The 14,993-nt window shown below is 42.7% G+C and overlaps 1 protein-coding gene across 3 annotated transcripts in view; it reads right to left on the reverse strand.

Moving 5' to 3' along the window:
• Positions 1–4,391: 4,391 nt before the first annotated feature.
• LOC147608884 (uncharacterized) overlaps positions 4,392–14,993 on the reverse strand; it is an 83,059-nt gene continuing 72,457 nt past the window's right edge. For all 3 annotated transcript variants that reach the window (XM_086788384.1, XM_086788385.1, XM_086788386.1), the window contains 7 exons: positions 14,826–14,986; positions 14,492–14,658; positions 14,137–14,308; positions 6,459–6,548; positions 6,046–6,218; positions 4,765–4,888; positions 4,392–4,675 (listed from right to left, as the gene is read on the reverse strand). In XM_086788384.1, coding sequence (XP_086644510.1) covers positions 4,592–4,675; positions 4,765–4,888; positions 6,046–6,218; positions 6,459–6,548; positions 14,137–14,308; positions 14,492–14,658; positions 14,826–14,986 — 971 coding nt within the window. In that variant the 3' untranslated portion in view covers positions 4,392–4,591. The remainder of the gene's footprint in view (positions 4,676–4,764; positions 4,889–6,045; positions 6,219–6,458; positions 6,549–14,136; positions 14,309–14,491; positions 14,659–14,825; positions 14,987–14,993) is intronic.

Genomic DNA, 14,993 nt, shown 5'->3' on the forward strand with positions numbered 1-14,993 from the left:
TGTGATTCAAGATGTTCATGGAAGATTTCTAGTGATACAGATTGTTTGGGATGATATGCCTTTATGGTTGTTAGGGGTGTATGCTCCAAATAATGCTCGTGCACGCCGTTTGCTGTGGAATGACTTGTGTGCTCTTTCAATCTCTCATCCTGGCTTTGTGATGGGAGACTTTAATATGTGTGTCTCCAGGGAGCAAGCCACGTCGCCTCATTCTGTAATGGATGGCCTGGAGAGAATGGCGTGGGAAGCTTTTGCAGCAAGGTCGCTAAAACAAGACATGTGGTCTTGGTTGCGAAAAGGATGTATATTTTACATCAAGATCTCTTTTTGCCAGAGGTTCTTACTATGATGGTTGATCAGCAACAACAGGTTTTGTCGGATCATTGGCCGCTTGTGTTTGAAATGGTCTATCATCCTGTGGATGCATATAAAGGCTTGTTGGGACGCTTGCCTTTGCGCTTAAATCACACTTTTTTAGAGCATGAAGTTTTTGATGTTTATATGCGTCAGTTGATACGACATTTCTCCACAAGAGTGTCCATGGCTGATTATCATGCTTGGCCAGTGTTCCTTACCAACACTCGAAAATTAGCGCGGCATTATGATCTTGCTAATGCCTCTATACAAAAATAGAATGTGGCTCTTCTTGAGTCGCTTTTAAAGGGCTTGCAGGCGTTCATGTTTACTGACTCTATGGATGCTGAAGTTGTGGATGCCATAAACTGGCTGTAAAAGGAGCTATCGAGGGTGCAGGAAGCACAATATGTTCGCTTTAAACTACTTGCATGTCTTGATGCTTTGCGGGATGCTAACTGTCAATCTCATCGCTTCTATGATAAGTTGCATCAAAAACATATGCGTGAGAATATTGTTAGGCTGATGGATGCCCAAGGCAACCTTGTTACTCAACCTTCTGAGGTTATTCAGCATTGCATCAGGTTTTATGAAGATTTGCTTGTCCCTCGAGAGGATGTCTCGCCAGCTGTCCTGGCTGCAAGGGAGTCATTGTTTGCTGAAGTACGATATCAAGTTGACGCTGATGTGGCGGTTCAGCTTGATGCTCCTGTTACTCAAGGGGAAGTGGAAGCTGTTCTCTCCAAACTTCCCATGGGAAAGAGCCCTGGTTGGGATGGTTTGACAAATGAGTTTTTTCAAAAATATTCTGATCAGCTTGCAGAGCCTTTGACGCTTATTTGTCAAAGGGTTTGGGATGAGGGATATATGCCTGCCGATTGGAAGTTGGGCATACTTCGTTTGTTGCCCAAAGTCCCTTCGCCTACTTCTTTGGCTCAATGGTGCCCGATCTCACTTATGGGTATTATGTATAAAATCTTTACAAAGATTTTTGCCAATCGCTTGAGAAGGTGCTTCCTACTCTTATTCATCCATATCAATATGGATTTGTGCATGGCAGGAATATTTTGCATAATATTCTTAATGTTCAAATTGGAGTGGATTATGCCAAGGCAAAGAAGCAAGAGATTGCATTTACTTGCCTCTGGCTGATTATGCTCAATGGAGGACTTTCGAATGGTATTTCTCTCACCCGTTCTCTCCGACAGGGCTGTCCTCTTAGCCCTCTTTTCTTTGCCATTGCCACTCATCCTATGTTATCTCGCCTAGATGCTATGGCATCGCATGGTGAAGTAATTGGTTTGCATCTCCCTCATGGCAAGCAATTGGTTGCTCAAGCCCTTGCGGATGATACTTTTATGTTTCTCAGGGCCGAAAAAGCCAATATAGATCGAGCAATGGAAGCTTGGAATAATTTTACATTGGCTTCCGGGCTAAAAATAAATTCAACAAAATCAGTCCTCATTGTATGCACATAATTTGATCTTGAGGCATTAGGGTGGCAAGGCCGTGTGGTGCGTACAGGAGACATTGTTCGTCATCTTGGGTATCCGATGGGTGTGGATGTGGACCCCCAAGCGCTTCTTGCTTGGATTTCTGCTCAGATCTCGGATAAATTTGTGTATTGGAAAGCTCAAGGGTGGCCTATGCACGTGAGGGTTAAGGTAGCTCAGGTTATTATGCTTAGCATGATTTCCTATTTTTTGCCTTTGCTACCTTGGACGCACAAATCTCTTCTCTGTTTGGTTGCTCCCATTCAGTTTATGCTGTGGAAGAGGCAAGGAAATATTATGGGTCAAACATGGATAGCTTGGAATCACATTACGACGCCCAAAAGAATGGGTGGGGCTGCTTTATTGGATGTCCCCTTGCATATGGTGGCGCGTAGGTGGGCGCTTTTTCAGGATATGTGTTTGCAGGAGCAGCCTTGGGTATTCATGGCTCGTGGCTTGATTGAGTTGGAGGGATTGTCATATGGACGGACACGTGTGCAGGCTTCATGGTGGGACATTGTGAATGCTCATCCTGTCCGTATTCGCTCATCTCACATTTTATCGCATATTCTCCTTTCTTGGCATGAAGTTCTACTATTGGCTCGATGGGATCCTGGTTATGAAAGACTACTTTTGAACTCTTTGCAGTTCGAAACATTTGTGGAGTCGCGTATCATTGTTTAGCCAGACAGAGATGCTTCACGCATACGACTCAACCGCATGGTCAGGTTAGGCTTGGTTAGAATCTGAGATGCTGTGATACCTGGTCGTGACAGGCCATATTCGTTTCGTCGTGTTCGGCAACACTTTAGGGTTCCTCGGACATTTGAGCCGCTATGGGTTGACATCATGCATGCAGTTGAGCCTTTTACTCCATTGCCTCGGCCATCTGCAGATCAGCCTTGGCTTGATTGGGCACTATGTAAATCTGGTGACTTGATATCACTTTCAGCTAACCAGGTCTATCATAAGCTCGTATCAGAGAAAGATTGGGTTTCAGCCAAGGCCAATAAGGTGTGGGGATTGCACAAGTCTAAATCATGGTGGCAGAAAACTCTTATGCGTGGTTGGCAGTCTAAACTCCCTTACCAAGGTAAGGTTTTCATTTGGAGGATGTTGGTGGGAGGGTTACCTACACGGGATCAACTCAACCGTCGTAAAATTACATTGGCCTCTTGCTTCTTCTGCATGACATGCACTGAAACAGTTATGCATCTGTTCATGAGTTGTCCAATGGCCCGTCAGATTTGGTCTTTTGTCTCTCGCGTTTGGGAGGCAGTAGAGAGGTCTACTGTTTCGGCTCATCAGTGGATATTTGGGATTTGTCCTCAAGTCATTACTTCGGACAGTCACCTTGTGATACTCCATTTCCTTAGATGGACAGGACTTTGGCATATTTGGACTACACGGAATGGTTTCATCTTTGACTCCTTATCTGGAATACATGGGCACATTCTACGTATCCGCGGTTTGCTGCTTTGGCAATTTTCTTCTCTTCTCTCAGCTCAGCTACTGGATGCAGATGTTATTTCGTTATGGTCTACGGCGGCTCGGCTGGCTAATCTTTGATGCTTTTATCTGGGATGCTTATTTGGCTAGGAGGCTTTCTTATTAGTGTACAGGTTTGCATGGTCATGATCCTTTAGAGGATCTTTTGTGGGGGTTTTGGGGCCATAGGTTCTGTGTGAGCCATGTGGCTGATGTGAACCATTTCACGAAAAAAAAGGAGGTATATTAACGTCTTCAAAAGACCCAAAGGGTCTATCAGACCAAAATGATGTGTACGCAGTGTCCATGAAATCTTGTCATGGATGAAATAAGGGAGAGAGACAAAGAGGGGAAACTTTTACTAGGGCAACATATAGTGGCAACCACATGCATAGGCAAGCAAGTGTGCTTTGAAGGTCGAATTGCAATTGGCACAACTAAGAAAGGAATGCATTGATGATTTTAACATGTTTTGAAGGCAAATGTTGGTCATGCCAATTGTGAGGATTATTTGGAATTGACTTGATACATTTGTGTAACTCAAATCTTAATTTGCTTACATATTTGCCACCTAATGTGCTCATCTAACCAACAGATCTCCATGAATACCCCCATGCTTTGATATTCAACTCTAGCCACAGCTAGTAGTGCCTCATGCCAGTGTGTGTTATCAAGAAGCTCTGTAAACCAACAAACATCATCCACAAGAACATATGCCACTTGTAGCAATAATAAGTACGTGTTCTATATGTTCTTGCATAATTCAAGGCTTCATAGACCCACAAACATCATCCACAAGAACACATACCACTTGTTGCAATAAGTACGTGTTCAATATGTTTAAGGCTTCCAAAACCAACAAACATCATCCACATGAACACATGCCTCTTGCAGAAATAAGTGTGTGTTCTATACAGTCTTCCATGATCCAAGTGCCATGCATGCCTTGAACACCATCGCCTCACATCTAAACCACACATATATCCACAAAACTAGACACATTGCGAAGTATGTGTCATCTTCAAGAACAGCAAGTGAGTCAAACCTGGATACTTTTCCCATCAAATGTTCATCTATTACTAAAAAAAAAAACCGTTTTCTGTGGGGCAATATATAAGCACCCTGAAGAATCAAAATAATGGGCACGTTACAAACACTACATTGATTTGGTGAGATTTTACAAAGGGCTCCTCTATTCAACATTGTTGCTGTCAACAAATATTCAAGACAAATCTGTTGGTTCCCATGAACTGTCCTTAAGCTGTACTTTCTCTTAAGTTTTTCTCATGATCCTTTTCTTCAGAGATTGTTTGCTTGATCTTTTCAACATCAATGTGCACCTGAAGCAAGCCCAGACATAGAAGCCAAGTAAAAATTGTTTGAAATACCAACACTATTCATTCATTAATGTCGTGTGAAAGTTTTGCACCTGGCCTATCAGACTTTTAAAAGCTTCTTTTGTTTCCTTTTGCTTTGTATCCAGCAAATATTCACTCCGTTTCCAGAGCACAGTATCTACATGCCTTTTGTGTAATAATGCAACCTCCAACGCCCTGCAAGAGAGAAGTATAAACATGACCATGCATACATTTTATTGATACACATGAAACCCCATGAGAATCTTGTTCTCATTTCCTCATTAATACCCTGAGTGGTGATTCGGAGCACCTTTAAGGAAGCAGCAGGGTTATGCAGGAACAGGGGGAAGAATTTCAGAGCATCTGGAACCTTGAACCTATCTAGTTTAAAGGCGAGGATGGTATAACTTGGAGCACTTGCCACATGGTGGGTTGATTCTCAGGGGAAGGGTGGGCCCAGGTGTAGCACGCACCTCCATTGGACTAGCCCTAATTGCATCTCATCAGCATGGCAAGCCTCGGATAAGCTTGGATCCAGGGTGTCCATGAGTCTGCCGCAGCAGCCAAACCCAGTCAAGCAGGTGCATCTCTTGCGGGGGCACATCCAAAGGTTTTTGACTTACATGCTTATCCTGCAAAAATGCATGCTTAGCCTGCTTGCCCAATTGCAAGCTTCCCATACTGTGTGCATTCCATCCTCTTTGAACTTAGGCAAACCTATAACAATACTGTTGTTCTTGAGCTGTTGTATTACAAGCCAATGAGGTGATAGCTCAAGTGGTGAAGGTGGTTGCCTAGGACCAAGAGGTCCTGGGTTCAAAACCCCCCTTGGTGCTTCCTCGGTGGCATTGCCTATGGGCAGATAATTAAGCGCCTACGGGCGGGCACCTATGGGCAGTGGAAAATCAGTAACTACGGGAGGATCTTGGGCCTGAGGCCAGTCAAAAAAAAAAGAAGCCTTGTAAATCATCATGCTCGAAAGAGAGCCATCCATACACTGATAAGGAATGTATAGATATCCAAAATATAAGGGGTCTGTTTTGCAAGAATCCCACGAGTAAATGGGAGGTCGAATCCCCTTTAGATGTCACCTGAATCACCTTATCTACCTCTTTCTGAAGAGTAGTTAATTCTTGAGACCAAGTCTAGTTGAGACAGGCCTCCTCACAGCAAGTCAAGGAATGATGTAAGCTCAAGTACTCACCTGACCTTATTGCTAGTATCCTTGTCGTTGAGTGAGCAGCCACCAACTTGTCCATGGTGTATTCTTATTTTGATGTAACTATGCAACCTTAATGAAAGCAACATTGCATGTTATTCATAAAAAAAAGTGACCATCAGTTGGGTGGAACCTGTCCCAATCGAACAATCTCAGATTCAATTTGATCGCCCGATAGATTAATCCAGAATTTAAAAGAATTGACTCTGCATCCTTGGACTGCCTTTTAAAAAGCGCATACTCGGCATCACGAACCACTTCTGAAGTTTGAGCCTTCAAATGACCGATGAATTTGACTTTATCAACCTGTTGAAGAATGCCATAGAAAACCAATACATTCACTCTAGCCCTAAATAAGACATAACAGCAAACATAGTATAAGCTGAAAAGCACGAACACGTGACAAGAATTCAAAGGATAAGGATTTCATGCCTTTTATGTGGTTTTACATATAACTGAGTTTATAGGTGGTGACAAACAATACATGTTAGTGATCCCTCTGTGTCAACAACCAAGTTTTGGGATAGCAACAGAAGTTAAATTCACCTCATCAAGTGCCGTATATGCCTCTTCTGCAATGGCAAAGTTTTTTGCATCCATTGCTGTAGCTGCTATTGCAGCCCATAATGACATTTCCTGCAAAACAATCACCAGGCCTAATGCATGAAATGACATTTTCTAAAGTAGACACATTCCTCACACTCTCAAAATGGATCTTTTTTTTCCCAAGGAAATATTATTCTACTGGTAAAAGAATTGTACATCTGCATGAGAGCAGATACCAAACTCTAGCCAAGAAACAATCTGTATATGAGCGCAGTGATCCCTTCATGGCTGGCCACTCTCAAAGTGAGACTACATTTGACAGTGGAGGGGGCAAAGCTAGTCCACTTAATGCACAAACATTTGACAGTGGAGGGGGCAAGGCTAGTCCACTTAATGTACAAACAAAGTCCTAGTGCCATGAACTTCCAGTACAATATTCCAACCACAAGAACTTCCCTGTCCAATCCTCATCTAAGACTGAACAACAATTGTGTTTTCACACATAACCAGTAGATGCTCACATCCACTTGGAATATCTCTGACCATTGTGAGATCCAAAGTTAGTATATCAAACGGTCCAACCAACAACTGCTCTAGACATTCAGTCTAAGACCGAATTCCGAGGCTGCCTGATGCATCAATGTGCATCAATACCATTTGGTCATCACGAGAGATTGTGTGATGAATCATAAAACTTCTCACCCTCCAAGTGACATGCCAATGCTCAGAAAACCAAGAAAGTCCCTTGTCTTGTTGTCACTCATTCTTGCATTGCTCCTCACAGTTACCAAAGGTTGGCTAAGCTTAGAGTGTCGCAGACAAGAAACCCGCGACGTCGCCAATGAGGTGATAGCTCCAGTGGTAGAGATGTTAGAAAGTCTTGGGTTCAAAACCCCACACAGTGTTTCCTCGCCGGCATCGCCTACAGGCAGATAAAAAAGTGGCTACGGGTGGGCGCCTATGAGAGGTGAAACAATGGTGACTATGGGAAGATCTTGGGCCCTAGGTCAAATAGGAGAGGGAGGGGGTGGTGGTGGTGGGGGGGGGTGTGGGGGGGCGCGCTTGCGAAGTCTTAGTCTCATGAGACTCTTCATGGGAATACACTCGCATCCCATACCACCAGAGCATACCCCACATAAAACCCCGTTGAGCATGATCATAGGTGGAATAGCGGGAGCATTAACTGGCAAGGTTTTGGCCTGGAAGATGGCATCTGGACAAAGATGGCATGGGATTTTCATCATTAAAGTGATGAGTTAGTGTTCTCATACACTATTAACAAAGGGGTGGACATATTAGTATTTGGGCATGGCTCAAAAAGTCAATAAAAGCCAGGCGCCTACCTTTTATGAGGTATTTTTATAATCTGGACTCTAAAGATGGAAAGTTGGGTCATTTATAGAGTGATTGGCTATATAAAGCACAAATTTGGATATTTTGATGAGGAGAGGCCACTTTTAGCTAAGGGAAAAGCAAGCACATGCTGAAAATAGAGGAGGTCGACTCTATAAAAGAGGAGAGAAGTGATGCGCCTAGACACAGGGAAGGGGGACAGCAGTGCTTCTCTTTGGATTCACTGGCCTACAGCAGCAGATCCCTCATCTGACCGTACAACACCTTTTATCTCTCTCTTCAGCAGGTCGAGCAGAGGACAGCAACCGGCTTTCCTCTCTCTACTGGCCGTACAGTGGTACAGCTGTGGTTTTTGTCTCCCTCTGATCTGTCCATGCAGCAGCATGCTTGTTCTCCTCTCCATAACGCTGGCCGTACACATGATCAGCAAGCAACCTGTTTTTCTTCAGTGGGACAGCTGACTTTTCTTTCCTCACTTGCATTGGCCGCACCCTGTAGTGGATGGATGAGTGCTGACCGGCAGGATTCTTGTGCTGCTGTCTGTACGACAGTCGTACAGCAGATATTGGCTTCTCTCTCTCTACTGGCCGTACAGTGGTACAGCGGCAGAGCAATCTTTTCTCTCTCTTTGCGCTGGCTGTGCAGGTGTTGAGGGTGGCTGTGTGCAGGCCGTACAACGGATTGGTGGTGTCAAAAGACCTCTTATCTCTTGCACATCTAGCTGATCTTGGAGCTGAGATTTGGGACTGTTTTGGAGGAATCCGGGACAGTTTCCGAGGCTCGGTTTTGGAACTGTTTTGGCACGGAATTCGGGGCAACTCTTGGCTCCGTACCAGGCTGATTTATGGATGGTTTATGAGCTGATTTGGGGACTGTTTTGTGACAGTTTTGGACAGCTTCTAGAGGTGTTTGCATCTTGGCACCGGATAGATTATTTGAACAAGATTTGTGTTGATGCTTCGTGGAAAGATCTGGTGTTGTTCACACCCGCACCTTGGTATCTTGTAAAAGCTTCTGTGTGAATAAAGAAGTTCCTACGGGGGGCCGGCCGTTCTGGCTCTATGCAGTGTATTTGTATTTTACATGGTTCTTCTGCTGTGTCTTCATGCTTTGTATTTGGTATTTGAATTGTTGGTCAACTATTGTTGTTCTGGGTCCCTGTCTGGTTTCACCAACCAACATCACCAGTTTCTTCTGGACCCAAGAGGTGGAGGACACCGATATAGTGGATCTTGTGGGCTGCTCCGGACCTACCTCGCGTGAGAGGAGTTACCTCAGACCGAGCCTCCACACTCTAGCGTGCCCGACGCCCCTGGGCCCCCCCATCGACCACGATCACCTCATCAGCTCCAGATCCAGGACATGCTCCACCGCCATCAAGCTACCTTTCCACGTGACATAGTTGAGGGAGACCTGTCGGCCATACTCATTAGCCCCATGCTTGATATTTTGGAGAGTGGTATACCATCTGCTCAGAGCTAATGCTGCTCTCATGTTTGTTCTTAGTATTTCCATGATGAGTTTCCATAGATAGTTTTGTATCGAGATAGCTATGTTTATGTTTTCTTTCTGTTTTATTTTCCATTCCATGATGAGATATGCCATGGACATTATTGTATCACTTTGGTCTCATAGGCCCATTGGGTCTTTAGTAGATGCTTAATATATTTCTCTCTCTCTCTCTCTCTCTCTCTCTCTCTCTCTCTCTCTCTCGTTGAGCAACATAGTAGCAATGGCTCCTCACACATAGGAAGATCATCCTCCGTGAGCTCTCACCTATCATCCAACATCAATAAGTCAGAACAAATATCCATTACCAAATGATCTCGTTGATCAAATTTGTGGAGCAGTGTACTTCTCAAAGATTGATTTAAGAACAAGATACCATCGGATTAGGATATTTGAGGATGATCTCTATAAGACTACATATATGGGCATTATGAGTTCTTGGTTTTTTTTTAAATTCACTAGTGCCTCAATAACTATCCATTAGATGATAAACAATATCTTTTGTCCATATCCGGGATAGTTTATGGTAATTTTTTCAAATGACATCTTGGTTTATAGTAAGACCCTCGATGAGCATGGTCAATGCCTAAGAATTGTTTTGGTAGTTCTCAAATGTGAATTCTTGTTTGCAAAAGAAAGTGTGACTTTTGTAAACAAGAGCTTCTATATCTTGGACACATCATTGATGCTAATGGTGTCCATATTGACTATGAGAAAGCCAAAAAAGTGTGGGAATGGCTAATCTTTAAAACAACCACCCAAAGTCAAATCCTTTCTTGGATTTGTAAACTTCTTCTAAACCTTAATCTAGAGTCATGCAAAGATCCCTTTGGCTCTTTCAAATCTTTCAAAAAAGCGTAGAGAAAGACAAGAACATTAAGTACAAGGCTATGGAATGGAGAAAGGAGTTGAATATAAGTGTTTTAAGGAGTTGAAACACAAAATTACTAGGTTTCTATTCTCCAAATTGTGGACTCAAATAAGCCATTTGTGGTTGAAATGGATGTCAATAATTATGCGATTGGAACGGCTTTATGGTAGGCTAGCGGCATTTGAGAGTAAAAAGCTAATTGACCCATAGTATAAATGGCCTACACATGAGAAGGAGCTCTACATTGTGATTCATGCATTGAAAAAAATAGAGACATTATTTAAATGAATCTACTTTTTTGGTCTATGTGGATAACTCTTCTCTATAGTACTTTTGCAATTCCTCGGGTTTGAGGAGAAGACAAGCTTGTTGGTTAGAGATTATGTAAGAATTTGACTTTGAAATACATTATTGAAAAGGATCAACCAATTAGGTGATAGATGCTTTGTATAGAATTGGACATGTGAATCATCTTTCATTTATTGGGATTCACTCCGACCTTTATAACTCTCTTAAGGACTTGTATATAAGAGACAAATTCTTTAATCGCAGTCGATGGTGCCCAAGAAATCACATCTTGTTTGAGTGCTATGACATGCCCTTTGATGCGAATCTTATGTTATGAAAACTGGGGTAGAGACAAAGCTGAAACTGAAACTGAAATGAAAGCAAGACTAGAAAAAGACACAAAGCGTAGACATACCTTGAGATGAGTGTAGACAAGACACAAGATTGATACTTTCATTGATGTGACACCCACAATATATAGGTGAGAAGTACAAGATAGAGTAGACTGACTTATGGGACAATTATAGAGGTGCCACATGGCACATACTGAAGACTTAAGACAAAAACTGAGACTAGACAATTGTAGACTAGAGAAATTGTACACCTAGTGTGCACTTATTTCCAACACCCTCCTTAAGTGGACACTAGGAGAAAGACAGAAAGACAAGACTAGAAGACAGACATAAAAACCTATAGACTGAGAGACAAGACAGAAGACATGACAGACAAAGATCCTGAGACACCCCTCCTCAAGTGATATCCTCATATGGGTCCACAAGGATAGGGACAAGATGGATCTAAAACAAGACACAGTCAGATTGATAGACAAATAGACAGACAGACAAGACTAGATAGACAGAAGACTGACTGTAGACAAATAGATGGACCTTGAAGACATCCCCTCCTCAAGGGCAATCTCTGCCTCTCGGGTAGGGACAAGAGAGAGGTCCTAAAGCAGAATGAGTAAGACATAGAACCCTTTGACCTACATCATCAGTGGTCAAAGTGGTAGACAAGAAAGATGAAGTAATCAGAAAGCCCACTCCTCATCATATGAGGAATGAACAGCAAGATTTGCTGATGGAGATGCTGCAGCAACATGGGCTGAGGTAGATGCAGGGGCTGATGTAGAGGTTTTAGAGTAGCAGTCCTTCTCCCGGTGATTATCACGGCCACAAATGGTGCATGGATGAGCCTTGAAGCAGTCCTTCTCCATATGATTAGTTTTTCCACAATGGGTGCAAGGCTTTCTTACCTAAGAGCTTCCTTTCTTTGCTAAAAATGCAGTGTCAGTTACCTTTTGTTGTTGAGTTCTTTCCTCTTCTTGGAGAGCATTGATGATACCTTCAAGAGTAGGATTATTGTGATACTTGAAGGTAGTGACAAGAGTAGCATAGGTGTTAGGTAAGCTTTTGAGAAGCACAGCAATAGCAATATTTTCGGAGATGGGGGACTTCACTGATGCAAGCTGAACCATAAGGCTGCGAAAATAATTGACATGAGAGGCTATAGTAGCTCCCTCCTGCATATATAGATCAAAGAATGAGATCATAAATGCAATCTTAGAGTTTTTAGAGCGGGGTCCAAAAAGGGTATCCAAAGTGATCCATGCTCAAGAAGCAGACTGTATGTCGGAGATGTGATGAATGTAATCATCTCCAAGACCGAGCAAGATGATAGCATAGGCTTTGTCATTCTTGGCAGTGGGAGCATAAGTGATAACTTGCTCAATGTCGGAATCTTCCGGAGCAGCATGGTGAACAACGTCCCAAAGACTTTCTTTCATAAGATGGCACTTGATTTTGATTTGCCAAGTATGAAAGTTGGACCCATTGAATTTGTCGATAGACATGAGAGAATGAGTAGAAGAGGCCATGTGGGAAGGTCTTACCTCTTGCTAAAATGCAAGGGCAGTGTCTATTCCCTTACAAGATTGCAGAAATGAATGAAAGAAGAGATCCAAACTGTTTTAGAAGCCGGCTCTCTCACCAGTTGTCAAGGCCATAGCATGTGACAGCCCATCGAAGCATGAGGAACTAGCAGTTTGCAGATATGAGGATAAGAAAAGGACTGACCAGCAAACTGAAGGAGACAATGCACAGTACCTTGTAGACTCTTCAAGCGGAAGCTATGGCAGAACTGAATGCAGCAAATACCTCGTTAACAGGAGGAAAGTCGATGTGCAGCTGCTTCTAGATGATGCGCACCCTTGAGTCGATGAAGAAGGCAGCCAAAGGAGAGCAGCAATAGTACAACGGGCAGCAGCAGCTCCAAGAAAGAGAACAGTAGCAGCTCCACGAAAACGAGCTGTATGAGCCTGAACAGGGCGGACAGCAAGAAAGTGGGCGGACAGAAAGTTCAGGCCGGCGGGTTGCTTACTGATATGACGAGCTGCATGTGCAATACTAGAGGACAGGAGCGAACATATAGAAACGGTGAGATGCAAAAAAAGGCGTGAGGCAGCTCCCAAAAATGTGGCGGCAGATAGTTAATCTGCTACAGCAGCAGGTCGATTACCAAGAGCAGGGGCAACACCCAGCTAAGCGGCGGCCTGTTCTGAACCAAGTGACTGCAGCAAGAGAGAGAAGAGGGGCAGTCGCTCACAAGAAACAGGGACAAAGATGAGGGGAGCCAGGATAAACCTGCTCTGATACCATGTTATGAAAACTGGGGTAGAGACAAAGCTGAAACTGAAACTGAAATGAAAGCAAGACTAGAAAAAGACACAAAGCGTAGACATACCTTGAGATGAGTGTAGACAAGACACAAGATTGATACTTTCATTGATGTGACACCCACAATATATAGGTGAGAAGTACAAGATAGAGCAGACTGACTTATGGGACAATTATAGAGGTGCCACATGGCACATACTCAAGACTTAAGAAAAAAACTGAGACTAGACAAATGTAGACTAGAGAAATAGTACACCTAGTGTGCACTTATTTCCAACATCTTAAGGTATTGAGAAATGAACATTTAGTCAGAATGGATTTCTTTTAGCCGAAGCTGAAAGCTGATGTTGAACAATATATTTGGAAACTGACAATAATGCCAAGTCAAATAAAGCTAAGCATTTGAAATATGGTGGCTTGTTATATCCTTTTATGGATTTCTTTTAGCCGAAGCTGAAAGCTGATGTTGAACAATATATTTGGAAACTGACAATAATGCCAAGTCAAATAAAGCTAAGTATTTGAGAAACTCACTAAGTTGGCAAGATTTATTCCCACTAAAAAGAAAATCTCAAGTGGATCAGCTGCCATCTCCCGTTGTTGTTAGCACATGGTGATCTTCTGGTGGGTGGTGACTGCAGATGGATTAGGCCAAGATCATGCTTTCATTTGTGGTATGAGGTTCAGACTCACACAACCAATACCATAAGACTCCTAGGCCACCCAACAGGTTTGAGAGAGAATGAGCCCCATCTTCTCTATTGATCGGCATGGCACATTGAGATCCACATGTCGATTTCTGCTTTTGGACATCTCCTCTCTCACCTCATTCGATCTCACGATACATAATTATACTAAGTAGTAGATACACCTAATGCCTCAAAAAATAAAACCATGACAATTTTCTTATACCAAATTCTTTGTTCACATCATTAGACAACTATAAAGAAAAAAGGGGAGAGAATGACTATGTTATAGTCACCTTAAATAGCCAGCACAATTTCTTAGCTTGATCCCAATGGTTTGCAGCAACATACTCGAACAAGAGAAAAGCTGTAGGAGAAAGGCTTATGGTAACTAAGGTGCCATCTTCATATTGAATGGTACAACGTGTTGCCTGGAAACTATATATTGTTGCATTTTTTCCTTTAAAACTGCAGCATGTTAAGAAAAAGCTTTTCTTAGAAGTGTCAACACTGTCACTGAAAGCAGGTACAAATGTCGGCAGGCTCTTGCCTGACTGGCTAGCTCACGACCCACCCTACTCAAGGGGTCGTGATTTTGACTTTGAATTTCTAGAGACAATTAGACTTTGTAAGGAACACAAAAGTACATACCTCTCCTTTTTTATCTGTAAAAATTTGATAAGATTCTCATCAATAAAGACTGCCTGGGGGTAGTACCATATTACAAGGTTTTGATCCACCATTGCTGCAACAATGTGTGCATCATTACTCCAAAAGGCCTTTGTAGTCATGGAAGCTAACTTTGTGATGCATGGTTTCTGTCCGCAAATCATTTCATTGAAAGTTAAATGTGAATAAAAGCAATCCTCATTATCCTTAAATTCCCCTAATCATGTGGAAAGGTCAAACTATGAGTAAATAACTAGCAATAAGCTAACAAGATAATTTGATTTATAATTAGTGATAATGTGGAAAAGCATCATACAAGAATGGAAGTAATATAGAGGTCGTTATTGGAGTCGGTAAACATAAGAATCCTATCAGATTTGTTCCCTTGTTGGTTCAAGGCAACTTCCATAACGAGTGTAGTGTGCTGCAAAACATCTCCAAACTCCTTACCAGTGTTTGTATCCAAAAGTTTCAAAGCTGCCAA

This window comes from Cibotium barometz, chromosome 52, assembly GCF_041138505.1.
Source record: "Cibotium barometz isolate CiBa-2024 chromosome 52, ASM4113850v1, whole genome shotgun sequence".
In the NCBI taxonomy this organism is placed as follows: Eukaryota; Viridiplantae; Streptophyta; class Polypodiopsida; order Cyatheales; family Cibotiaceae; genus Cibotium; species Cibotium barometz.